The sequence below is a fragment of the Crocodylus siamensis genome, chromosome 4 (assembly GCF_052110815.1).
Source record: "Crocodylus siamensis isolate JL-2025a chromosome 4, ASM5211081v1, whole genome shotgun sequence".
In the NCBI taxonomy this organism is placed as follows: Eukaryota; Metazoa; Chordata; order Crocodylia; family Crocodylidae; genus Crocodylus; species Crocodylus siamensis.
Window position 1 is genome coordinate 219,796,258 of NC_143398.1, and position 27,913 is coordinate 219,824,170.

At 46.4% G+C, this 27,913-nt stretch overlaps 1 protein-coding gene across 3 annotated transcripts; it reads left to right on the forward strand.

The window, feature by feature from the left end:
- Positions 1-118: 118 nt before the first annotated feature.
- Positions 119-12,520, forward strand: RBM43 (RNA binding motif protein 43). Of its 3 annotated transcripts, none has more exons than XM_090045770.1 (4): positions 119-486; positions 8,427-8,625; positions 9,158-9,252; positions 9,336-12,520. In XM_090045770.1, exons 2-4 carry the CDS (start codon positions 8,505-8,507, stop codon positions 10,095-10,097), a joined length of 978 nt encoding a protein of 325 aa, XP_089901896.1. In that variant the 5' UTR covers positions 119-486; positions 8,427-8,504; the 3' UTR covers positions 10,098-12,520. The 3 variants fall into 3 exon arrangements, with proteins under 3 accessions (XP_089901896.1, XP_089901894.1, XP_089901895.1); XM_090045768.1 differs by lacking the exon at positions 119-486 and adding an exon at positions 701-847; XM_090045769.1 differs by lacking the exon at positions 119-486 and adding an exon at positions 989-2,562.
- Positions 12,521-27,913: the final 15,393 nt, after the last annotated feature.

The window sequence follows — 27,913 nt, forward strand, 5'->3', positions numbered from 1 at the left end:
TGCGACAGATGACATGACGTCATTTCATATAAGTTTGTATGAACCGGAAACGAGTTGTAGGAGTTCCTGCTTCTGCATATGTGCCCAGGAGGGAAGGGATAAAACCCAGCTGAGAGTTTTCCTCGGAGGCAGAGTGTGGTCTTTTGTCTTCACTCTGACCCTATTTGCAAATATACCTTTTGTGTTGCTAATAGTGTGTATCTGAGAGTTCTTCGCCTCCGGAGAAACGAACCGCAACATTTTTGCAACACTAATATGTGCTATGATGCTAAATCTACCTCTCCATGTCTACCAGGGCCTATTGCACTCAGCAACAAACAGGGTCCAGTGGAAATAAGAACTCACCTCAGTTTCTAAATGATCGCTTTGGATCTTGTTGCACACTGCACTTTGAACATTTGACCTGGTCATCGGTGTTACTGCCAGCTCCAATTCGGTGCCTTTGAGGCTAAAAACCTTCTTGGACTGTCCCCCACCCGCACAGCGGTGAGTTGCCCCTGGAGGGCTGGCAGGCAGGGGTCTGACTAGGAGCTGCAGCGGCGACCTGCCAAGGGCTTTGCTCTAGGTAGGGGCGGGCGGGGGAGAATGGATGAGAGGCAGAAAGGACACGGCGGTGTGAGAAAGGTGGTGAAAAGAAGCCTGCCCCTGAGGAGATCGAAGGAAAAAACGTTAACAAGAACTTAGGAGGAAGGAAGTGAACGGCGTCACGTGTTGATGCGCTGGGATGGCGGCGCGCGGCGGGGGTCGCGGCTGGGAGCGGGGGAGGCGGGACGGAGCGCCGCCCGCCCTCGCCGCCGGGCCGGGGCGGGGCTGCGGGGAAACGAAAGCGGCTCCGGGCGCAGACATGGCAAGTGACTGCTCTTCCGCCGGGGCCTTTGTGCTCGGCCGGGACGCGACAGGACGGGCTGGGCTGGGCTGGGTCGGGCCGGGCTGGGCTGGGCTGGGTCGGGCGGCGGGAAGCCGGAGCCGCAGGACCTGACCCCGCAGCCCCGGCGGGCTGGGGAGGGGCTGGTTGAAATCATGGGCCGTGACCCTCATCCCGTTTGGCTCCGGGGCACCTGCCTCCCCGGCCCCCTCCCTCCCGCGCCGAGCCGGAAACCCTGCTGTGTCGCAGCGCGGGCCCAGCTCCTTGCGGGGGGGATCCAAGCAGGGACAAGGCTCTGCCCCCGCGTATCGCTCGTCTCCTCGGGCGCCCTGCCAGGGATTTGGCGGTGCCCGCCACCACGGTGGCGAGCCCGGGAATGAAGCACATCCGACGTGCAGAAGCTTTCCCGAGTCTGCACCCGCGTCTCTGCAAACGCTGCGGCTCCGAAGGCGGCAGAAGCCCTGGCCTTGGGGCAGAGGGCTACACGCTTAACAGATAACCTTAGTTGTGCCAAGACAACTAAGGCCAGATCCTGGAATAACATCCAAGTCCGTGTGTCTACATAGAGCTCCCTTGACTTCCAGCAGGCTGTAGGGGCCTGTATGCATGGACCCAGTTGTAGCCTTATTATCCAACTTGTGAGATAAGGCAATGCCATTGTTATAAAACAATGAGGATCCATCTCCAGCCCACAGGGCCTTGTTGTACAGTGCATTGGTCTCCCCACCGGTTCCAGAAATATGGTGGTGAAGGAGTGGAAGCAGTTAATGCTGCCTTCCAGACAGAGGGGGAGCTTTGTGAGCTGAATGATGCATGACGGATCACTTCAGCACACAAGGTAGGGCCAGTGTGTGGGGTCAGGCTGCAGCTGGATCTGGCACATAGGATCAGGCCAGCACATGGGTTCACTCCATAGCCAGATCTGGCATGTGTGCGCAGGCCAACTCACCGGATTGCAACTTGGAGACAGATCCTGCCCACTGACCCCACACTCAATCTGTCTCATGGGCTGACCTTGCCTGCAGGATCTGGCCTGTGGTCTGAGCCCCTTCCCCTCAACAGATCCAGGCTACAGGCCTGGAAAGTTGAACAATACTACTATGGATTCCGTGTTTGGTTTTTTGCCTCAAAGATGCAAGTCTCAGAATCCTAAAAAATTAGGGTTGAAAGAGACCTCAGGAGGTCATCTAGCCCAACCCCCTGCTCAAAGCAGGACCATCCCCAACTAGATTATCTCAGCCAAGGTTTTGTCTAACTGGTCTTAAAAACCTCCAAGGATGGAAAGTGCCCAACTTCTCTGGGTAGCTTGTTCCAGCGTTTTACTATCCTTCTAATGAGAGTTTTTCCTAATAACTAACCTAAACTTCCCTTGCTGTAACTTGAGATCATTGTTCCTTGTTTTGTTATTTGCCACCACTGAGAACAATCTAGCTCCAACGTAAGTCTTAATATATAGGGGCAGATTTTCTGTAAACTTCAGTGAAGCCAACTTACATTAGCACAGGGGTGGGCAATTATTTTGGGCAGAGGGCCGCTTACTGAGTTTTGGCAAGCTATCAAGGGCCACATGACTAGCAGCCCAGGGCAGATAAATATTAATTTTCTAAATTTTTTAGGGACCCTGCGGGCCAGATAGAATGGCTTGGCAGGCTGTATCTGGCCCCCCGGCTGCATTTTGCCCACCCCTGCACTAGCAGGTATTTGGCTTTTATTTTCTATCAATTCTTTTGTTATGTCTTGACATTTACGTAACAGCGAGCGTTTAAATGTTATGACAGTAATCTTTTCCATTCACAGTTCTCTGAACTCTGTCAACATATGACACAGCATCTTTGTCTGGCACATGTAAAAAACCAAAAGCATTAAATAATATCAACATCATAATGAATAAAAGAAAGGGCATCTTACTTTGACAAGACAATTCTTAAGTCTTTAATTGAGAGTGTGTAATATTCAAATATCACAGCACTTCATGGTATTTATTTTTCAGTCATCACGTGTGCAACATACTAAGTGTATCACTTAAAATTTTTATGTAATAGCAATGTAAATGACCAGAATGCAAATGTGGATCTTGTTCTCTAAAATAAGCGTTGGTGTTCACAGGTGGTAGCATTATACCATTAGGGATGCATAGGTTCAGTCTCTTAAAACTATTGTGTAGAAAAGTGAAATTTTAACTCTTGGAAACATTAATAGATTAGCCCACCCCTGGGTTTCCTTTTCAGGTAGCTGATTTAGTATATTTACCTGAATTAGTCACATTTCTGAGGCCTACTTCTTAAGAAGTTGATTTTGTGACTTGCCCAGGGCAAGTCACTGTCAACTTTGAACTGGAATTTGGGAGTTATTCTTCTCTATTCTTATGGTTATGCCACTTAATCACACACTTTCTTGTAAGGTAACATCTCTGCCTGTTGAATAGCATAGTTACTGGTCAGAGTTTTCTATAATTTCTTTAGAGCAGAGAGAGGGGGAATGGGGTATTATAGGAACTAGGAGCACATCTATATCAGTTGGGTATTGGATTGGCACCAGTAAAAGGAAAAATACTGTTCTCAGCTTTTTTTGGTCCGTGTAGTTGATAATTATGGCTGTGTGCCTGGAGAACCCTGGTGAGTGTAGTTTGGTCCCTGTGCCCCGCTGCTGGCCCAGGCCTGCGGCAGACTACAGTGAGCAGTGGAAGGGGAAGGGAGCACCAGGGAATGGTCTCAGGGAGCTGGTGTCAGCACCAAAGGGACTGTTACCAGCTCCTGCTGCTGCCACGGCAGTGTCACGTGTGCAGCAAGGGCCTGAGTGCCAGGGCTGCTGCGGAGGTGGGCTGCGCACAGGTGGGGCGAGGTGCCGCACAAGGGACATTTTGCTCTGCCAAGCATCGGGCACCTTTGCAAAACCTGCTTCTCCCTGGTGACTGGGAACTTGACTGTGTGGCGTGCACCAGTGCTGAAACAGTGGTGTTCTCTGGGGCTCCAAATGCGTCTGGTGCTGCTGTTCACCTAGAGGGCCACTCAGTGCACCAAGGCTGGCAGTACAGGCTTCATGGGAAGCGTGGCTGTGGGTAGGAGCCTTGAGTGAGGAGGCAATGTGCATGGCAATAAGTGGTCTTATCAAAGGCTGGAGCAAGCAGGAAGCGTGTGTGTATTATAAATGCAAAACAAACAAACAAAAGATCTATTTATGTCAATAGTATAAAATGCCTTGCGCTATTGCTAAATATCAGTTATCGGATTGGAATCCACCAGTATGGTTGGTTAATCATGGCCTATCAGTATTGGCCAAGAAAATCTTTATCAGTGCATCCCTAGTGGCAACTAGCTCTACCCATAGCTCTATGCCAGCGGTGGGTAAAATACAGCCCACAGGCCACATCTGGCCTGCCAGGCCATTCTATCTGGCCCACAGGGCCCCTAAAAATGTTAGAAAATTACTTTTTATCTGCCCCTGGTTGCCTACCAAAGATGACAGGTGGCAGTGGCAGCAGGACCCAGCGGCTGAGCAGTAAGGCTCACCTGGCTCCACCCTGCCCCCAGCCTCCCCTCCCCCCCCCCCAACTGGAAGCATCTGTGACTCTGGCCTGGCAACCCTTTGGCTGTTCCATGCCTTCCCTCTGTCCAAGTGTCCAATCTTATCTGACTTTCCACAGGGATGAGGGAAACCACTGCAATCTGGCCAGCAGTTGGGAACTGCTTGGTGCTTGCTGGGCCAGGCTGGAGCCAGAGAGGGAAGCGGCGGGTGGAGTGGCAGAGAGAAGGGAGAGTGGTGGTGGGCCAGCGGGAAGCAACAGTGGTGAGGGAAGTAGTGGGGGGGGCCATGGGAAGCGGCAGTGGGGGGGCTGTGGGAAGCAGTGGTGGTACAGGGAGTGGTGGGAGAGTGGCGGAGGGGTCAGCGGAAAGTGGCAGTGGCAATGGCAGCAGGGGGACTGTGGAAAGTGGTGGTGGCATGGGGAGTGGTGGTGGTGGTGGTGGAAGCTAGAAGTAGCAGCCGCAGTGGTGGGTGGGCACGTGGGAGGAAAAGCAGGGGAGTGATGGTAGTGGGTGGGAGCATGGAGCCTGTGCTGGTGCCCTGGGGCAAGTGGGGACCCAGGGTGGTTGACAGGAGGGTGGAGCCTGGGTGCGGGGTCTGCCTGGCTGCATCACTTGAGGCTCACGTGTAGTCCATGAGAGTGGCACGTGATGGAGCCAGCAGCTTGGCCCCGTCTCTCTCCATCTCCCCACCACTACACCCACACCCTCCCACAGGCTTCACCCCAGCCACATAGCCCACACCCATCTACACTCAACCACCATACCCACACCCCCACATACCTACTCCCCAACCCCCCCACATACACCCCTTACTGCCCACACAATATAGAGTAGGGCTCTATTTTGAACTATTATGCAGTCACTTCTAGATATACTTCACAAGCATGTAAATCAGTACAAAAACATTTTTCAGTACAATTAAAATAAGTTATAGTAGATGTTTTATTTTTTTGTATATGATTTGGGGTTTTTTTCTGGTTTGAAGCCTGTAGCACCCTCCCTCCCAAAAGGAGTACGTCTGTGGCAAGGGGAAGGACTTCCAGGGGGTAGGGAGCAGGACTGTTGGTCCCAGTATGGCAACTAGGGGCGGGGCAACTGTCAAGGGGCGGGGCTACCCATGCAGCTCTTGACAGTTCACCAAAACCCAGTAAGCGGCCCTTCAGCTAAATTGCCCGCCCCTGCTCTGTGCATTGATTACTAATCTAGGGGTTGCTTCAGGAAGCCACCTATTAAGGGTCTGTGAGGAACTGTGTGGCAACCGAGTGCTTATCTCTGTGTTTTCCCCACTCCTACCCGTCCTCTGTGCTGAAGGCTGTGCACAGGGTGACTGTGGAGCTGGTTCTGGCATCTCTGTGCCTGCATGGGACTCCCTCAGAGTTTCATAGTAGCAAGGGTCAGGAGGGACCTGAACAGATCATCTAGCTGACCCCTTGCCACAGGCAGGAATGAATGCTGGATTCACAGACCCCAGACAGGTGATCATCCAACCTCCTCTTGAATTTGCCCAAGGTAGGGGCGAGGACCACTTCCCTGGGAAGATGGTTCCAGATTCTGGCCACCCTAACTGTAAAATATTACCTTCTGCTCTCTAACCTAAACCTATTCTCCATCAGCTTATTACTGTTGTTCCTTATCACCCCAGGTGGTGCTGGGGAGAATAGGGCTCTTCCTGTTTGCTGTTGATCTCCCCTGATGAGTCTGTAGGCAGCCACCAGGTCCCCCCTCAGCCTCCTCTTGCTGAGGCTGAACAGGTTCAGGTCCCCCAGTCTCTCCTCATAGGGCCTGTCCTGCTGCCCTCTCACCAAGCTGGTGGCCCTCCTCTGAACCCTCTCCAGGCTGGCCACATCCCTCTTGAAGTGCGGCGCCCAGTGCTGGACGCAGTACTCCAGCTGAGGCCTGACCAAGGTCGCATAGAGGGGGAGTATCACCTCTCTGGACCAGCTTGAGATGCATCTTTGGATGCATGACAAGGTATGGCTGGCCCTGCTGGCTGTGGTCTGGCATTGGCTGCTCATGTTCATCTTGGAGGTAGGCTGTATGTATGCTGTGGATTCTTTCTCCCAAGGTGCAGCACCCTGCATTTGTCTACGTTGAACCCCATCCTATTCTCATCTGCCCACTTTTGTAGTCTGTCTGAATCTAGTTGCAGCCTCTCTCTGTTCAAGTGCATCCACCTCGCCCCACATCTTAGTGTCATCAGCAAACTTGGACAGCATTTTGAGGGGGGAACGATCCACCTCCATTCTCTGTGCGATACGTGGATGATGCAGAGTCATGCATATTTGGAGGGGAAAGAGAAATCTGTTTATGCTGGGGAAATTGCCTTTATATAAAAGCTGCCAGCTCTTCAGATTAGAAGCTTGATAAAAAAAATAGGCTTTGTGTTTTCTCAAATTAAAATGTGTAGAGTGTACCACTGTACTGTTTAATTGAATTTGTCTCCTCACTCCCTTTGGAAATAAGGAGACTGGAAATAATAGACATAGCTCGAAATCCACATCAATGAAAAATTATCCTCCTGCAGCACGCTTTGCAGGCTTTCTAGCTGCTGTACCAGCTGGGCTACCTTCTGCAGTGCAGATCCAGGAGAAGGCTCTGACAAGCAGCATGAAGAATTTAAGGAAAAACTGACTTTGCTTGCAAACACTCAGAAATTATTGAGACTATTGTTTTCACAAGTGCCTCCATATATACCTGCTGAGATTATATTTTCTTCTGCAAGTCAATGAACTGTTGCAAACCTCAGTCAGTCTATAAACACTTTCCAGTAATTCTGTTACAGTATTTCAGTAAAAAACTACTATTTGTTTTTCTGTGATGAATATGGAAGGAGACTGATTTTCTCAACAGAGGGCGAGTCTACACCTGCCCCTACAGCACTATTGTTACTGCACTGTCATTTAGTCCTTTGGAAGGACTGTAGCAACACTATACCAAGGGTGTGATACACTTGTGGTGTCATGGTTTTTGCCTGCTGGCGCTACGTCACCATAGCGTGTTGCTACAGAGATGTAGTGTCTTGTGTAGACGCGCCCAGAATGTAACAGAAAATCCTGTGACATGCATTTTCTGTTTACAGAATGGGGAGTTTGTGAGGTGTCCCAAGCAAAGTAACTAAATATACACTAGATTCACATCAGAACAGAGATGACCAGAACTGTACAAGGCTGTTCCTCCAAAACAGACTCAAGGCATGTTGTGAAACATGCCAGCTCTTAGCTTTCACTCTTTTTTGACTATGGAAAAGTAGTAGAGCAACTATGGCAAAGAAATCAGAAGGACTACAACAGGCTAGGATGTTTTTTGACATTGTGGATTCCTGTTGGAAATCTCTGGGTTTAACTTTGTGAATCCTGTGTAGGTGTTTGAACATCTAACAGTGCTTATATTGTGTCACACCCTGCATCACCCTTAAAAGGATCTTGCAGCACCTTGATTGACAATTACAGATCTGACAGAAGAGGGAGATGGGAAAAAAGGATTCTGGTCCTCCTGAACTCTGATGAAGTTGGATCTGGTCCCCTAAAATTGCTGTCAGTTCTGTTTCTACTGAACAATAAATAGAATAAAAGTATTTTCTAATTCAGTTCAAACTGTCAATAATAGAATGAAAAACTAGAGCACAAATATTTTTATTAATATCACACCAAGTACTCCTCATTTTAGGAGCAACTTAAGTTTAAACTTTTGATTCCCATGTATATTATCCTAGCAAGACAAAGAGTGTTGAAGTGGGTGGAAATTATGCTCTTGTTGACTTGAGGTAAATGGTCCTCTTTACAATGGTAGAGAGAACTTTGTGTAAATGAGAAGTAAGCCTGCGGTTTTGTGGAAAGTACTATGATTTTTTTGGAGAGAATCAAAAGCCGATTCAGAAGTCCTCTTCTTGTGGGAACTTGTATGTAGCAAGTCGTTATGTAGGAGGAATGGGGTGAAATGGATAGCAGGAAGGGCTGGGGAGCCTCTCATAATGAGGAACCATCTAGAGGCCTAAGCCATTACTTGCATTTGCCATATGCTCTTGTCTTGGTATACAGGCTGCTGGAGATGCTTCTAAATCAGAGAGAACAGTTATAGTCTCTGGTATTCCAGACGGCGTTCTGAAAGATGATGTCATGGCTGACATACTGATGATTCATTTCCAGCGGGCGAAGAATAGGGGTGGAGATGTGAAAGGCATAGTCTATCCGACAACAACAAAAGGAGTTGCATATATAACGTTTGAAGATCAGAAAGGTATTTATATTCAAAAGATGTAATTATAACCATGCAATAGAAGAATGAGGTTTAGAACATTAACCATAAAACATAACATTTTCAATAAATTATTATTACTGGGATTTCATCTACGCAGGGATTTAATGTCCTCATTTTAATAACTCAAGTTTTAGGATTTCCTCCTATTCATTAAAAGCACAAATGTGAACAGGCTTCTTGCACAATTGTTGTATGTTTTTTTTAAGACTGGTAAAAGAATAAATCTATGCCCTACATAACAGATATGATTTTTATAGTCGAGCCTTGGGGAGTAAATCTCTGCCAATTAATGTTCTAAGGAGTCAGGCTGCTGTCTCTCTCTCTTCTGAACAATTTTGAGTAATGCATAAAATATCAGGCAGGAATACTGAACATGAGGAAATGGCTAGGGAGAACACTGAGAGAGGGGAAGAAAAAGAGACCAAGGCCTGTGAAATATTCCAAGAATCAGACTGCCAGTAAAATTTCATCCTTTGACTGCAAAACAACTGAGTTTGAATTTCCCTTTCAGTTACAGAGAATGTTCTCAAGAAAGGTGAACATCAACTAGAAGACAAGAGGCTGCCCAGACACTATCCTCTGAAAGTATCTCTTTACAGCGAAGATGTAAGTTTATCCATCACAGTGTCCTTGCTGCATATTCATTGATGTGGTGTTTTTATTGATTATTTTTCTTCTGATGTTTGTAGGTCTTCTCCTGTATCTCGTGTGTCCTTGATTTGTCTGGTTTTGGAGATAAATATGTTTTAGAAGATCTGGTGCAAGAACTTCAAAAGAACATCACAGCTTTAAGTTTCAGTCCTTTACAGCCTAATGGGCAAATTTCTGTTCAGGGTTCATTCCCATCAATACAATCATTAAAAGACAATCTGTTGTTAAAAGCAAATTCCCTTTCAAACACAGACAAGAAAGCAAAATGTAAGTCGAGTCAAAGATCTAACAGCAAGACCCAGAAACATGGAGTATCCGTGGAGTCAAAGAAAAATTTTATCCATAATGCAGTTGGAGAAAACCAGGTTGTTCTTGACACTGATGTATACTACTACATGAAACACATTTTACGTGAGGACAGTCTAGCAAAAAACAGTGTTGTAAGTCGTGAGGTTACAGACGGTGAGATCACGATACTGTATCTTGAAAAGGTCAATGCTAGTTCTGATCCTAGCAAGTTAGAAAAAGCCAAAAAGAAAATTGAAGACTTGTCTGCAGAACTTCACAGCAAATTACGAAAAGAAAGATTCCATCTTGATGGAAGGAAACATGAAATGCAGGTGTATCAGCATGCATGCAAGAGGGTGCAGTCCCAATACTCACAGGTCTTGGTTATTCCTTATGAGACTCACATAGATGTTATAGGAAGTTCTTCTGATGTTTTTGGGTTTGCACAAGAAGTGAAAATAAAGGTAAAACATTACTTGCAGAAAACCCCCCAGGAGATGATAGTCTTATAGGTGCTGCAGATAAGATATGTCAGGTGAGAGTTTCTCAGTGAGATCTATTACTCTAAAGAACAGTCTTGCCGAGGGAGTGGTGGAAACCCTACTGTTTGGAATATTTTGTAGAGTGTTTTGCACTTCAGAGAACGTCGCAAATTTTAATTAATTAGAGCTCCATCCTGCTCTCCCTAGCTGTTCCACTATCTTTAATGACAATCTGTTGTTCCACACAAGGATCTAAGAGGAATATTAGTACCTCTTTACACATTAACAGTAGAGAAGCCACACAGCTGTTAGCAGTGATGTGGAAGAGCTTGTACTCTTGAGTTCAGTCCCACTGTGTGGGTACAGACACTGTCACAGTATTAAAGGCTGAACATTTGGTTTACAGCCCCAAATACTAACAGTTTAAAACAGGCAGCAGTGATCTCTTGCTACATCCATGAGCTTAAAGATGGAAGTTATTTTAGGTGATGAACAGGTTGTCTTTGTTCTATCATCTCTACAGTAGTTACTTCTTGAGGAACTAGTAACTTATGTTGTTTACATAGGTTTATTGCAGATATTTCGGAGTATTTCTGTTCGCAGGTCTGGGAGATACCTGCCTGGCTTTGGAGTTATTCGTTAGGTTTGAAAGACTACCTATGTTTCTGTTTCCAGCAAGTACAAAACTGTATGCTGCACATATTGGTTATTTTCCTGGCTGTATGTGGCATGGATATGACTTTTATATGGCATTAATTATTATTTGATAACCAGTCATTTTTCTTTTGTCTGGAGGCACATGAGCACACTTGACCTGTCTTGAGACATGGAGTACATTAAAGTAAGAGAGATGATTATATAAGGAGATACAAGTCTTCTCCTTAGCATAAGAGGCCAGTCATACACTATATAAAGGCAATCAAATGAGGGAGTAAATGTTGAAAAAGGTACTTTATATTAATGTATGTTTGTCTAAGCAGACAGCGTCTGAAAGTGAGAACTGTCACTTGCCTTCAGTAACTTCTTTGTAGGAGAAGCTCCTTGTAATTGAGACATACCCAAAAGAAAGAGCTTTTACAGATGGGGAAAAAAGCACAAACATTAGTTTCTAAGGCCTGAACTATGTTTCCCAGAACATGACAGGAATTTGGAGCCATCTTGTAGAAGGCTTTCCTTGTTTTTCAGTGTATTCAGAGACCCTTCTACAATCAAAAATGCATATTAGGTATTGGAGGGCGGGGGGAAGATCAACCTAATTTATGCAGAAGTGACACACATTTGGATCCTCAATGATTGCAATAGCAGCTGCACAGCTCTTAAATTCAGTTTTTTTCTACAACTATTTCCAAATTTTAGAGTCCAAATTGTTGTCATTTTTGTAGTTTGGATTTTGGCTTTTGTTCTGCTTATACAGATATAAGAAACACAGCAGTGAAATGGGCATAGGCTGTCAGAGTAGGTCATTATCATATTTAAACACTGAATTATCTGAGCAACAGAGGAGCTATCATTTCTAGTACACATGTGAACAGCCTCAAAAATGTATTGTAAAGCAAGTGATGAACATAATTCACAAAAGTTACAGTTAGAAGAGATCTAATGTCACATGCCCCCCTGTCATTGCTTGATTGTTTCTGGCTGTGTTTTGTAGCCTGATGTTGTATTTCAAATAATGGGGTTTCTGCCACATTGCCAAAGAAAAAAACTATTTTTTGTTAGATTGTGGATATAAGTATTCATTAATTATTTTCTAGTTTATAAATTTTACGGAATGGTAACTTTAACTTCATAGGGTTGTACAGTTCCTACCAAAAGGCAATCTGATTATCTGATAGGTGTTAGTACATCATTAATGAAAGTTGCATAGTATTTGGACGGTAAAGAACTATGTAAGTGCTGCCTGCCTGTATTATTCCACAATGCCTTTCCTTTTTCCCCTCTCCCTTAATATCTGAAGGTACGCATAGTATGTAAAGTTAAAACCGTATGTTTTTTGTAAACTTCATTTTTAGGGCTTTAACATAACAGTAGAATTTGTTATTTGGCCAACCTGCAACATGAACACAGTTATATTATACCTATAAATCAGGAGACTGGATTGCTGGAATGGGAAGGGGATGGGGGACAGGGTTACAATTCTATGTTCCTTTTAAAAAAAACAAAAAAACCCCCACAGACGCAAACAAGCCATGAATTTAGCTCTTTATCCCCTGTAGCTGATGAGCACAGGAAAGTTGTTCAGGATTTTGAGTGGTTTTATATCATTCAACTTGGAAATAAAGAAAACTTGGTCAAAACAAGACATGCTAGCCAGAGATATAGTATAGTTTTCTTTGGAGAAGTAAGGGCTCTGTTGCTTTCAAGTAAGAAGCAATGTAATGAAAACATTATTCAAAATATCGTTTGAAATTTTTTGGTTATTTCAAGAAAAATAAAAAAATCCAGAACCTGAACATTGTACTAGACTTTTTCTTGCAGTGACAATGCATCACTATAATAACAGAAGATGAAATTATTAAATCAGTGCCAGCAGTATTCACGAAAACTTTCAGTCAGGAAGGAAGACAAGATCCTTCTGTAATTTAAGTATTGAAGGGAGGAGGGGACTTCAGATAATCTTTTGAATGAACAAAAAATCCTTCCACAATATTAGAAGTCATTGCCGCTATCCAGACTGTAGTCATTTTCCTTTTTTTTATTTCTTGCCTTATCCCTTTCTCTGTGCATTTAGCATCATGAATTTTGGCAAAAACATTTGTGTTTTAGATCAGGGCTGTCCACCTGGCTGCATGCAAGCCTGTGAGGAGTTAATGTATGGCTGGGGCTCTTCCTTATTGCTCTGACTGCTGCTGCAGCCTGGATCTCCAGGCTCCCCATCCCTTTTCTGACTTCCTCTTCTTGTCCCCACTCCAAGGAGCAGAGCAGTTCAGCTCAGTGTATGCTGTAGGAGTCTGCAGGCAAGGATGTTGATGGGAGAGGAGGACCACTCACTGCCTGTGTGGTGTAAGAAAGGGAGGGGGGTGCCTGCCTACATGCAGTGCAGGAAGAGATTGCAGCCAGGTTGGGCAAGAAGGCTGTGGCCCTGGTTGGTGCAGCCCTGGGCTGCTAAGAGGTTGGACAGCTCTGTCTTAGATTTTCTTTATGGTACTGCTGATTATTTTAGTCCAACATTGTTCTGGGGCTTTGTTCTGTTTCTACGATATGTTGTATAACGCAAAAATAGTTCAGATCTTTTGAAAAGAATAATTTTCCATCAGTTATAAGTCAGATGCAAGATAGTATCACGGATGCTAACTCCTTTACAACACTGATCTTTGAAAAAAATAAAATGTGAAACATTGACAGCTGCTCTATGAGCACATGCTTATTGCCTTTACATAGAACACTTGAGTGGACAGCAGAGGGAACCTAACCTGCTAGTACAGATGGACTATACTATTGATGATATAAGTATGACATCCAAGAGTGAGATTATATAGGTTTGCCCCTCTCCCTCATGTCCCTCAGCAGCTATTCTCTCTCTCTGTTATTATTCTGCACGTACTTTGCACATGCTGCCTTCTATTGGAGGGGAAGAGGTCTCATAGTTCATATGTTACAGTTTATAAGGCCCAGTTCTTGATTATTCAGACAAAGTTCATTGTTGATAGGCACACAAGGATTGTAGAGTTGGTTGAACTCTGGGCCAGATTCTGACTCACTGAAGCCAATGGAGTTTATATCATTTTATGCCTGTGAAAAGGTCAAGGTTACATACCTAGAGCAGACCCCTGGGCAGGGGAGTTTGCCTAACCGCAGTGGTGTGGCCACGCTCCAGTGGGAGCTCCCAACTTCCCCTGGTGTCGTTTTATCACCTCGCCAGGTGAAGCAGATTGGGCTCATTAACTAGCCCAGGATTATTTCTGGTCCTGGAAGATGGGACAATGAGGGACGGTAAGTGAGAGAGATGGGGCAGGCAGGTAGTGTGAGTGCCTGTCTGCTGCCCAGAACTGAAGTCCCCAGGAATGGGGCAAGAGACCTGCATGGTCTTGAATGCTCGGAGCTCACATACCCAGGGGAAACTGACGCTCCTATGTTAATTGGCTGCTGTGCATGGTCAATTAGGCTGGCGTGGCATCAATTACTGAAGGGCAAAAAAAAGGAAAAGTTTGATCACAGCTTCGGTGATCAAGCATTTATTGATTAAGGAACGAGGAAAGTGAGAAGCTACATCTGAGTCCCCTGCAGCTGGGAGAAGCACTACCGGATGGATGGCAAGTTGCCCATAATTTTACTTCCTATGCCAAGAAGTTTTGTTTCATTGAGTATACCTGGTTGGGCACCAGGTAAGTGATGGCCAACACTGGGTCGGGGAGTCATCACCCCTCCCCTCATTAACTAGGTCATCAAAGTTGTGGCAGGAGAGATAATAGAGAGGAAGACTGACCTAGTTGAGTTGACTGGCACTGGCCTTGGAAGAGGGAAGCCAGTGAATGTCAATGCAACATAAAGGCCCACGTCCATACACAGTAATATCCTGACAAAGTGGTGCATTAGCCGGGAAGTCTAACGACGGCCGAGGGGAAGCTGAACATACGGAGGTCTCAATGGTTGTGGCAGCCAGAGCAGACCCTATCCAGCAGACGCTTCATTTGATGGGACAAGTCCTCCAGTAACAAGAAGAGCAGCTGGCTCATCAGCTTACCCTGGAGGAAAGTTGGATCCAACAACAAGCGTAGCAGCAGAGGAATGCCGTGGAACTAAGAGTACCCAAGATGTCAGTGCATGATGACCCAGAGGTATTCTTGGAAAGTTTTCAAGTGAGTGGCATTCGCGGCTGGGCTTCAGCAATCCCACTGGGCTGGACAGCTGGGAGTATTACTAATAGAAAAAGCTCCAGCAGCCTATGGTGCTATGGCACAAGATGAAGCCATAGATTATGATAAGGTAAAGAGAGAAATCTTTTATTGGCTGGATATTAACTCGGAGACCTACAGGAGGCATTCAGAGCCAACATGGAGAGTGGAAAAGGAGCCGCAGGCTCTGCTGCAAAGTCTAGCTGAGCCGGTAGCCAAATGGTTGAAGCTGGCAGAAAGTTCAAAGAATGACATCTGCAACCGGATCTTACTAGAACAGTTTCTGAATGACCTAGATGAGGAAACTCAGAGTTGGGTTCGATATCTTTGGCTGAGGTTGGCAGAGAAGTTCAGCAGTGCCCTACGGGAAGGGCCTTCACATTGGAACATGAAGTCCACCGTGTACTTGACCCGAGAGTCCATGAGACCAGGGAGTAAAGAGGTCCGAGACCACCAGAGACCCAACAACAACTTGGTGATCTGCTTCTGTAGCAGGGCACTAAGATGCCTGCTACTGATAACAGGAATATGGACTCAGCTGCCACTCACCAGGGCAGCACAGGTATGGGTTGCCAAGGCAACCAGTTTGGTCAGCTGACCAGAAGGGGGCAGGGCCTGGCTTATATAAACAGCGAGGCTGAGGCCAGAGTCAGTTCCCCTTGAGAAGCTGGAGCTCTGTTGGAGCAAGCAGAGCAGAACAACAGAGAAGCCTGATGGTCTGAGCAGTGGCTGCCCAATGAGACTGGGTGGAGGAAAACCCTGGTAGGGATATGAATGGAGCTATGGATAGCCAGTCGGCTTGGAATTTATGTTATAACACAGGAGTGTGAGGTTTTTGTTTGTGGTTGTTGTATAAGACCAGAGGATAGGGCGAGGCTGTAGGGGTTGGAGGAGGCCTCACAGGAGCTCCCCAGTGGAGGGGGGGATTCCTAGCGTTGGAGAGTGGCGCTGCATTTTGGGGTGTCCCGACCCCAGCCCCAGTGTGGGCAGCATCGGGAGGAGCTCAGTGTGGGTGCACGCAAGAAGCCCCAGTGGGGCATAAGACCCGAGAAGGCGGGTCTGGGGCCAGGTAAGGCTGAGGCCACCTGAGCCCAATTGTGAGAAGCCCAGTGGGCGTAAGACCCAAGAAGCGGGTCTGGGGGGCCAGGTAAGGCCAAGACCACCTGAGTCCCAATTTGCGGGAAGTGTGAGCAAAGCCCCAGTGCGGACGGGGAGCGTGAGGCACCGGCCCCGGTTGGGGGTGAGAGCGCGGGGAGCACGAGGCACCGGCCCCGGTTGGGGGTAAGAGCGTGAGGCACAGGCCACGGTTGGGGGCGATTTGCATAAAGGCAAAGGCAAGCCCAGTGTGGGCAATATCGGGAGCGCGAGGCAAGGCCCCAGGGAGGGCAACAGTATTGAGGCAAGGCCCCAGGGAGGGCGATGGTATCGAGGCAGGCCCCGGTGCAGCGAGGGCTGCGAGGGAAGCGAGGGGGCACCCGTGAGGGCGCAGGCGGACCATTGGACAGAGCCCCGGTACAGCAAGGTACCATGCCAAGGAGGGCAGGAAGGCAGCCTCCCTTTTATGATATTTATCAGCAAGACGTGGTGGGCGAGATAGAGGGTGCGTTTGAGACCCAATTTGGCACGGTAGGTAGGGGTGCTAGGGGAGGTCACGGCACCCCTAGGCCGCCCTGCCACAGCTTCCAATGTGGGAAGGCAGGGCATATGTCCTGAGACTACACCGATTTGATGCAGGCAGTATCTAAGGTGGTACGTTCCCCGTTCAAAGACTTGGGCACCACTCCAGGCCCCAGGGAATCTTGGAGGGGTAGAGACCATGGACTGTAGCATAGGGAAGGAGATTAAAGGTGCCCCATTGCTGCATCCAGTATTGGAGCTGTGGGTCAGAGGTGAGAGGTTTGAAGCCATCCTAGATACCGAATGTGCTCACACATTTATACATGAGACCCTAGCACCTGGTGAATACGTGTGGAAGGCCACCCTGATCTGGGTGACATGCATGCACGGACAGGGCACTTACTACCCCTGGAGGGTTTATCAGGTCACTGTATTGGAGACCACTAGAGAAATGCCCGTCGAAGTGGCCTGTGATTTACCATACCCAATGATTGATTTTAGGCCAGGACTGGAGAGAAACCTACAAAGTGTTAAACATCATAAGAGGTGACAGGCTAGGCAAAGTTGGCCTGTTAGGGAGTGAAGATGATCCATTTGGGGAAGGCTTCGATGTGGAATGGCTATCCTGTAGTAGGTCATCCTGGAACCCACAAGAGATAGAGGAGGAGTTCCAGGCTATCAAAGAGACTGAGCTGGCAAAAAATGAAGAGGAAGTGGTGGACCCAGGACGCTATGCAAGCCTGCCCAGATTTGAGGTCAGGAGAGGGTTACTTTACAGGATAAAGAGAGGGCCCCAAGATGGGGAGGAGGTAGCTCAACTGTTAATACCATATCGATATAGAGTTTCCTTACTTATGAAAACCTTTTCCTTCCTTATGAAAACCCCTTGGGCAGACATATGGGTTATAACAATACAGAAGCCCGAAAATGGTGCTTCTGGCCCAGGATGTACAAGCAGGTAGAATTTCTGCCGGGCTTGCCCAGCATGTCAGAGGGTAAGCACGCATAAGACAGCTCAAGCACACTTACAACCTGTGCCCATGATAAGAGATCCATTCTTCCGCATTGGGCTGGATGAGGTGGGTCCCCTCCCTAAAAGTTTGGCAGGACATCAGTATCTGTTGATTATCATAGATTATGTGACATGGTTCCCCGAGGCAGTCTGTATGCAAACTGTCACTGGGCCCCAGGTGGCGGAAGAACTTCTCAAATGGGTTGCCTGGGTAGGCATTCCCAAGGAAATCGTCACAGACCAACGGTCTAATTTTATGTCACAGGTTTTGCGGAGCAAGGTATTACAAATTAAACAACTACGTACAACTATACCACCCCCAAACCAATAGGTTAGTGGAAAGATTTAATGGAACCTTGAAAAGTAGGCTGCAGCGGTGTGTGCAAGCAGAGCCCCGTAAATGGGACCTGATGATTCTGTTGCTGTTGTTTGCAACACAGGAAGCCTCACAGTCGTCTTTGGGGTATGGCCCATTCATAGATTCATAGTTGTTAGGGTCGGAGGGGATCTCAATAGATCATTGAGTCCAACCCCCTGCATAGGCAGGAAAGAGTGCTGGGTTCAGATGACCCCAGCCAGATGCCTATCTAACCTCTTGAAGATCCCCAGGGTAGGGGAGAGCACCACCTCCCTCTGGAGTCCATTCCAGATTTTGGCCACTCTAACCGTAAAGAAATTCCTCCTAATGTCCAGTCTAAATCTGCTCTCTGCTAGCTTATGGCCATTCTTTCTTGTAATTCCCAGGGGTGCCTTGGTGAGTAGAGCCTCGCCAATTCCCTTCTGCACCCCCATGATGAATTTATAGGTAGCCACAAGGTCGCCTCACAAGCTTCTCTTGTGGAGGCTGAAGAGGCCCAGGTGCCCTAGTCTCTCCTTGTAGGGCTTGGTCTGCAAGCCCTTAACCATACAAGTGGCCCTTCTCTGGACCCTCTCCAGGTTACCCATATCCCTCTTAAAGTGTGGTGCCCAAAACTGGATGCAGTATTCCAACTGCGGTCTGACCAGTGCCTGATAGAGGGGAAGTATCACCTCCTTGGTTCTGTTTGTCATGCATCTGTTGATACATGATAAAGTGCAGTTAGCTTTGCTGATTACTTCCTCACACTGATGACTCATGTTCATCTTGGAGTCCACTAGGACTCCGAGATCCCTTTCTGCTTCTGTGTTGCTGAGCAAGTCATTTCCTAGGCAGTAAGTGTGCTGGACACTTTTCCTCCCTAGGTGCAGCACTTTGCATTTCTCCTTGTTAAATCACATTCTGTTGTTTTCTGCACATTTGTCCAACCTGTCCAGGTCTGCCTGTAGTTGTTCTCTGCCCTCCGGTGTGTGTCCACTTCTCCCCACACTTTTGTATCATCTGCCATCTTGGACAGAGTACACTGCACTCCCTTGTCCAAATCACTGATGAAGACATTGAAGAGTATCGGTCCAAGGACCAAGCCCTGTGGGACCCCACTGCCCACGTCCTTCCAGGTTGATACCAACCCGTCCATCACCACTCTCTGGGTACGACCCTCTAGCCAATTTGCTACCCACCGGACTATGTAATCATCCAAGTCATAGTCTTTTAATTTGTTCCCCAGTATGGGGGTGGTGGGGGGGATACTGTATCGAAGGCCTTTCTGAAGCCTAAGTAAATGATATCTACCCCTACTCCTGCATCCAAGTGTTTTGTAACCTGTTCATAAAAACAGAATAGATTAGTCAGGCATGATCTACCTGGTACGAACTCGTGCTGGTTTCCCCTCAGCATAATTTTTCCTGCTGGGCTCTCACATATATGAACCTTAATAATCTTTTCAAAGACTTTACCAAGGATGGAGGTGAGACCGACTGGCCTGTAGTTGCTTGGATCCTCCTTCCTCCCATTCTTGAAAATAGGGACCATGTTGGCCCTTTTCCAGTCCTCTGGGACCTGGCCTGTGTGCCGTGAGTGCTCAAATATTCTTGCCAGTGGCTGTGCAATGACATCAGCCAGTGCCTTCAGTACCCTCAGATGGAGCTCATCTGGGTCTGCTGACTTAAATGCATCCAGTCCTTCCAAGTGAATCTGCACTATCTCAGGGTCAACACTTGGTGGTCTGGTGCCTTGCTGTTATCTCTCTATGATCCCATTGTGAGACTTGTCTTGCCCCTTGTTTAGGAACACTGAGGCAAAGAACTCATTGAGGAATTCAGCCTTGTCCCCCTGTCTATCATCAATTGCTTTTGCCCATTCAGTAGTGGTTCTATACCACCCTGGGCCTTCCTTTTACTCCCTATACAGCTGAAAAACAATTTTTTGTTATCCTTAACTTGTGATGCCATCCTCAGCTCCATGGTAGCTTTGGCCTTTCTAACTGCCTCCCTACAACTGCGAGCTGAGGAGGCATACTCCTTTTTAGTAATCTCTCCCTGTTCCCACTGCTAATATGCCCCCCTTTTTACCCTTAGGCTGCTCTGGATTTCTCTGGTTAGCCAAGGAAGACTCTTGGCCCCTCTCCCCATTTTCCACCGCATTGGGATTGTCTCCCTCTGTGCCCGAAGGATCGCTTCCTTAAGGCACAGCCACCCTTCCTGGGCTCCCATCTCGCCAAATCTCTTAGCCTGCAGTGTGTCATTGACTATAAGCCTAAGCTCGCTGAAGTCAGCCTTCCTAAAGTCTAGCACCTCCATCCTACTAGTTACCTTTCCTACTCTATTCAATTTAGTATATGGACATTGTCCAAGGGGCTTGTTAGATATGATGGAGGAAGGTTGGGAAGCAGTACCTCAGGAGGCCATGAACCATGTAGAGTATGTGCAAGAATTGAGGCAGTGCTTGCAGAGGGCGGTGGAGCTGTTGTGAGAGCACTTGGGGGTAGCACAGAGTACTCAAAAGGGTGCCTATGATAAAAAGACTCACGGCAGGAGCATTCAAGTAGGCCATAAGGTCTTGGTGTTACTCCCAGATACTGAGAACAAACTCCTAAGGTACTGGCAAGGGCCTTTTGAGGTGGTTTGGCAAGTTGGCCCCATCGATTACGAGGTATGTAAACCAGGACATAAGAAAGAGAGGCAAATATACCATGTTAATCTTCTTAAGGAATGGAGGGAGTAGGAGGGTCTGTTGATTGATCCCTCTCCACTGGACGGGGAGTTTGGTCGGGATGTGGGGGTGGACCCAAAGCAGAGCACAGAAGGGATAATGGTCCCAGCTGGGTTCAACTCAGTCCTCAGCAACTGTTGCAACAGCAACAGTTGAGGGCTTTGGCAGAGTTTCAGGATGTTTTTAGTGAGGTTCTGGGGTGCACTAGAGGGAAAACTCATCGGGTAATACCCCTGTGGGGACAAATTGTCAGAGAAAAATGGAGGAGGATTCCCCACTATAGATATGAGGCTATTCAGACAGAAATTACTAAAATGTCAGAACGGGGCATCATTCAGGACTCCCGAAGTCCGTGGTGCAGCCCCATTGTGGCGGTGACTAAGCCTGATGGGTCATTGTGGCTATGTGTGGACTTCAGGAAAGTGAACGCCATATTGCAATTCAATGCTTTTCCCATGCCTCAAATTAGTGAACTGTTGGAAAAAGTGGGACAGGCCAGGTTTATCTCAACCCTGGATTTGGCAAAAAGGTGTTGGCAAGTGCCACTGCGGAGGGAGGATAGAGCCAAGATGGCATTTGGCACTCTGTGGGGCTTATATGAATTTAGACAGATGGCTTTTGGGCTACATGGGGCAGCAGCTACCTTTCAAAGGTTAATCGAGTTGGTGTTGGCCCCACATCAACAATACGCTGCATCATACATAGACGATATTATTATTTATACGCAAGGTTGAGAGGAGCACCTAGAAGCAGTTAAAGCAGTGCTGCAGGCATTATGCCAAGCCGGGCTCATGGCCAACCCAAAAAAATGTAAGGCTGAGACAAAGTACCTAGGGTTTATGGTAGGCCGGGGACATATTAGCTTATTAATTGACAAGGTAGAAGCCTTGTGTAATTACATTCCCCCCAGAACTGCAAACAGCTGAGGGCATTCTTAGGCCTAGCAGGGAATTATTGTCAACTTATACCCCATTTCGCAGAAATCACAGCGCCCTTAACTGACTTGCTGCAAGGGAAGAGTAAGGGCCCCCTTAAGTGGGATTCAGTGAATAGGCAGGCATTTGAGAAAACAGAAAAAGCCCTCTGTCAGGAGGCAGTGTTGGAGACTCTGGGCTTTGCTAGGGCATGAGTTTACCCTAATTACTGATCATGTCCCACTAAGATGGCTTAAGACTAAACAGATGGACAATGCATGTATCACCCAATGGGCTCTGACCTTACAGCCTTTTCACTTTGTGTGAAACAATGTTGTGTATGAGCCAGGAAGAACTAATACGGTTACCGACTTTTTTTCAAGATGTTATGAAGAGGAGTCAGTGGAACAAGGCCCCTCAGAGATGAGCATGTGCCCATTGATTCAAAATGAAGATATGCCTAACGGCATGTTAAAGGGGAAGGTATGTGAAAAGGTCAAGGTTACATACCTAGAGCAGATCCCTGGCCAGGCAAGTTAGCATGGCCACGCTTCAACAGGAGTTCCCAACTTCCCCCTGGTGCTGTTTTATCATCTCGCCAGGTGAAACGGATTGGGCTCATTAAACAGCCCAGGGTTATTTCCAGTCCCGGGAGATGGGACAACGGGGGGACGGTAAGCGAGAGATACGGGGCAGGCAGGTAGTGTGAGTGCCTGTCTGCTGCCCAGAACTGAAGTCCCCAGGAATGGGGCAAGAGACCTACGTGGTCTTGAGAGTTTGGAGAAGCTTACATACCCAGGGGAAACCAACTCTCCCAGATTAATTGGCTGCCATACACTGTCAATTAGGCATGGCAGCCAATTACTGAAGAAAAAAAAGGAAGGAAAAGTTTGATCGTGGGTTTGGTGATCAAGCATTTATGGATTAAGGAACCGGGGAAGTGAGAGACTGCATCTGAGTCCCCTGCAGCTGGGAGAAGTACCATCGGATGGATAGCAAGTTGCCTGTAATATTACTTCCTATGCCAGAAGTTTTGTTTCATTGAGTATACCTGACTGGGCACTGGGCAAGTGACGGCCAAGACTGGGTCAGGGAGTCATCACCCCTCCCCCCATTAATTAGCTCATCAGAGTTGTGGCAGGCGAGATAATAGAGAGGAAGACTGACCCAGCTGAGTTGACTGGCACTGGCCTTGGAAGAGGGAAGCCAGTGAATGTCAACAGGATGTCAACGGGATATTACTGCACGGTCATATGCAGTAATAGGCCAACAATGCAATCTGAGAATATGGCCCCAAATTTATTAAAAAATAATCTTGTGGATGAAAAATACTATAAAATATTAATAGCAAGATTTTTATAGGAAAGAAAGTAATGGTAAGTTTCTTGGTGCAGGTTTAACAGCCTCCAAAATGCCTGGCTAGTATCCCAGTGTTTCATTGGAACGTTTGCTGCATCTAATACACAAACCCATTGCTGTGTCACCTGACAATCAAAGAAGGATTGCTGCATTGCTAATTTTGTCTTTTTTTAAAAAAAGTGTGGTGGGTGGGAGGATATGAAGAACTAGAACTCAAAAGCAAAAAAAGCCCTCTCACATTGTTGAAAATGTGTGGGAGAAAAAATACCAAGTTTCTATTGTCATCTGGATTCATTGTGACTTCAGAACATGCCTGTGCATGTACTCGGCAGGGGGAGGGGCATTTTAATTAGAGCGGTTCCTGGACAGCTGCTTTAATTATAATGGCTCGCTGTCACATGTATTAAGCCCCTGTATGTTTCAGAATGGCCACGAGATGTTTTACCTAATGTTCTTCTGATGAGGTTTAAATAAAGCATCCCCACGGCCATTTTAAAATGCACGGGGGCTTAATACACATGAGGGTGAGGCGATGCTGGAGCATTCTGACGAGAACATGGAGCAGACTTGATCAAGTCTGCTCAGACGTGTTCTCATTAGAATATGAACGAGCACATCTGTAGGCACACATCAAATCTCATGCTGTAGGATGAAACCTTAAAATACACACAAACTGAAAATCAGCTGTGCTGCCGTTGACTAACAGTTCAATACCTGCAACAGCCTAGGATTAGAGAGCATGCACAGCCATGCTCCCTGCACAAGGCAGCTCATGTTACGGTTCATCTGGAGGAGTTCAAACCCTCCTTGGTTTGTGTTCAGTCAGCTTCTGTAAACATACTTAAACAGTCTTCTGCTTTGCACCTCTCGTGCAAGATCAGGTTTGCCATAAAGCAGAATAAGGACAATGCTGGGAACATTTTTTCTAAATGGGGAGTATTCCTGTGGTGATTATTTTGCTTTTCTGATTCAGAGGGGATGGTGGATATTTACTGGCAGTCCAGTTTCCATCCAGCGTGTTATGAATATGTATTTTACTGCCTGCAAGATTGCTGCTGGGCGGACAGCACAGTAACTTGAATGATTGATCTGTGTCAGTTCCTTTTTCCTCCTTGGCCTTTTGTCTTCCCTCCTGCATTCACACACCACACCTCTTAATTGGACACCATAATGGGAGAAACCATTTCCCTTCACCTTTATGGTAGCAAGACCATCAACAGGGGTTTTAGGATGCAGACTCCCTTTTGGCTTTTCTTATGCAGCTAGAAGATAGAGGTCTTTTCTGTATTGTGGGGCAGGCTTCAGGAAGATACCCAGCTAACAACCAGTGAGTCAAACATTTTAGTTTTGAACAAGATCAATTCAATATAAGAAGGAACCCCCTCCCCCAATGGATTAAAAGAAACTGCACAAAAATCCCTCTCCGAGTACTTAGCAAAGCCCAGACAGGGAAACTCTCCTTTGCTAAGTTACAGAGAAGCACAGGAAAAAACCCAACATAAAACAAGGCTGGAAAGCAGGTCTCCTTGCAGGTGAGGTTTTATGTGTCTGTTCAAGTACGCTTGAAAGCTGAATGATGTCAGTTAAGCACGTCACCCCTTTCTTCTGAGCTCTCAATGCTAACAACTTTTTGAGGTGTAAGTTGGATACTCCTAAGACAAGTGTCATCATGCCATTTTAACTACAGAAGTAAATTTCTCTACATAAATAAGATTTGGACTCTGATTTTTATGTTTTAGGTATTGCTCTTCTCATGCAAAACCTTTAATGACTTAGGAAGTGAAGTCCCATTTTCCAAAGTGTCCTAGAAGCCCTAGTTCTGTTGAAAATAGGTTGTAGGCTCCCAAGTGCCTACAAACGTGAGACTAAGCCATTTAAAGACACTCAGCCAGATTTCAAAGAGATTTAGAAATGCAAAGATGCAGATAACTACCCTGTAGCATTTTAAGAGCACCTAATTATTAGAGAATTAAAAAATCCTATTAGATATCAGCACATAAATGCCTTTACAAATCTGGGCCTCTGGCCTGTGAGAAGACAAACAAGCAGGCTGCAGTCAGAACAGGGGAGACAGGGCAGCTGCACTAGTTTCTTTAACTCTGATGCATCCTAAAAGATGTTCCTAGAGGACTAAGTTAATAAAAGTGGTAGAAACTGGGGCATGCAATGAGCATTATTAGACCTCTCCTAAGAATAACCCAGTTGGGTATAAATACGACCCCTATTAGGCAGTAGCCATTATTTATGGGACCCTGGGAGAAGTTCAAGTTGAACTATCCTTAAATGGATTTTCTTATTGATTATTATTTGTAATACAGTAGTAGTATACTATATAGTGTATGCTGTAGGTCAAGCCCCATTATATTAAGTGCTATAAACAAACAAACAAGTAGGCATTGGAAGAGCTGGCCTCATCTCCTAGATTTTATAATTTAAGAAATCACTGAATACAAAAGGAGCTACATAAAAGCACAGCATCTGAGATGATCAAGCACGTTATACTGTCAGTTTTGATTTCTCTAACATCATCGGACATGCAAAGTTTTTTCCTCCTTGCATAATTGAGATATATACATAATACACATAAACATTTATAGCAAATGCACATTATTGTGACATGTCAGAAGACGGGTATTCCAACCTTCCCAGTTTTCAGTTTGTTCACAGTGGTAGCTACAGACATTAACATCCAACAGTCCTCTACCAGGCTATTAATACAACCCTTTATGTACCAATAGTCCCTTGTGCTGAGCATTTCATGGCACCATGCAAAGACATGTTGCATCATACTATGCATACTCACTAGTCAGCAGCATCTACAGCACATATCACTATATACAAGATGAAGTGGGGGTGGGGAGGTAGGCCACCCTGCTCCACTGAGTCCCAATGCAGTACTCTCATTACAGCTTCAAGAATAGTTCCCCGTGCCATATTCCACTCACAGTGCTACTCAACCCCCAGGCCACATCCTATCTCAGTTTATCCAGCTGCTTTCAACTGTCCCCATTTGGGGATATTTTTCACTTTCTAACCATTTGCTCTGTACTGCATCAGTACTTCATCACCAAGTCTCCAGTTTCCCCAGTCACAGTTCCTCTACCACCATTTCTCAGGGACTTCTTAGACTGTGAACTGTCCAGCAACACTCCATACACACAGAGCTCTTCCTATCTCAGCAGTCTGACCATGACTGGGCACATCTACACAGGACATTTACTGCAGAGCTGCCTAATTAGCTGTGCAGTAAACATTTCAATGTCTATACATGCAGCCCTGTTAGACTGCAGTAAACTAATAAACTCCACAGCAGGTTAGTCCTTATAAATACAAGGACTAACCTACTGTGGAGTTTTTTATTGTGCAGCAACACACATATAGACACTGACCCAGGTAGCTAGCCCTGCACTGAAGTACCCTTGTGCCCCAACTAGCTCCTCTACAGCACACTGAGCCGGATTGGAGCAGCCTTGGGCTGGCATACTGACTCCCTGAGCCCCCTGTCAGCTGGAGCTTCTCTGATCCAGCTCAATGTGCTGCAGTCCTGGGTGCACATTTAAATGAACCACCTGGGAGCAATAAACTCTGGTGCAAAGTGCGCAAAGATTTATTTCTGCATGTTAATAGCATGTTTGCCCACTGACTCCAATTTACCACCTTTTATAATTCCAGGGAAGGGTGGAGCCAAAAGCAGTAAGTTCTCGCAGTCTTAAAAAGCCCACTGTCAGGTTTTCAGTGGTGCTTTCCTACACATGTTTAGAATGGAATATCCTAATCCCATTACAGTGAGGTATTACTATCGTTTGAATGTAAGAATATGTAACAGCTCATCTGTTAATATTAATTAGTTGATTTATAGTAAACATTATTGCAGAGATGGCTTTTGAAGGAGGATCTGAAGGGGAAAAGAAAGCAATAATAGTTTCAGAGAATAATTCACAGAAGAAGAGTAATAGCTTGGTTAAATGAAGCAGGCTATACAAGGATGAGCAACAGTCTACTGCAGACTGTAAAAATACCAGTGGCATCCATCTTCCCTTCATTAGGCTCTGGAAGCTACTCAGGCAAAAATTGTCCCCAAAACAGACAGTACAGCAACAATAGGAATGTTTTCCACAGAGCTCTACAGTCAAAATCGCCTCTTAGGTTTGGCTTTTTTCACAATGGAGCTTTTTGCTGTTTCCTGTTTTAGTCTCCCATTCAGAGACATGATGTTGATATATCCATAGATTGTAAGGCCAGAAGGGATCTTGGAAGATCATCAGGTCCAGCCCCCTGCACCAAGCAGGAAAAATAGCGGCGGGGTCAGGTGACCCCAGCAACATGACTGTCCAATCTTCTCTAGAAGATTTCCAGGGTAGGTGATTGCACCACCTCTGGAGGGAGCTTGTTCCACACCCTGACTGAAGAAATTTTTCCTAATGTTGACCCTGAAATGGTCTTCCAGGAGTTTGTGGCCATGACTCCTAGTTTTCCCTTTGGGTGCCCTTGTAAACAGTTGCTCACTGAGCCCTTGATGTACTCCCTTAGTGTAGCAGTAAGCTGATACCAGGTCCCCTCTCAGCCTTCTCTTCTTCAGGCTGAAGAGTTCCAGATCCCTCAACCTTTCTTCATATGGCTTGCTGTGCAAGACTGATCATATGGGTGGCTCTTCTTTGGACTCTCTCAAGCTTGTCCATGTCCTTGTTAAAGTGTGGTGCTCAGAACTGGATGCAGCACTCCAGCTGTGGTCTCACCGGTGCTGAGTAGAGTGGAAGAATCATCTCCTTGGTTTTGCTGGAGATGCATCAATTGATGCATGCCAGAGTATTATTTGCCCTACTGGCATTGCACTGCCAGTTCATATTCATATTGTGATCTATTATTACCCCCAGGTCCCTTTCATTCATGGTGCTAGTCAGTTTGTTGCCACCAAGCCTGTAGGTGTGTTGGGGGCTGCTCATCCTGAGGTGGAACACTTTAAGTTTTTTGTTTGACTTCATCAGATTCCAATCCGCCTAACTTGCCAGCCTGTCTAGGGCTGCCTATATCTGTAGCCTGTC

Coding starts and splice junctions, on each gene's coding strand:
- RBM43 (XM_090045768.1), top strand. CDS start 725: ATGGCGGCGCGCGGCGGGGGTCGCGGCTGGGAGCGGGGGAGGCGGGAC. Junction 8,626..9,157: donor AACGTTTGAAGATCAGAAAG/GTATTTATATTC, acceptor TTTCCCTTTCAG/TTACAGAGAATGTTCTCAAG. Junction 9,253..9,335: donor TATCTCTTTACAGCGAAGAT/GTAAGTTTATCC, acceptor TGATGTTTGTAG/GTCTTCTCCTGTATCTCGTG.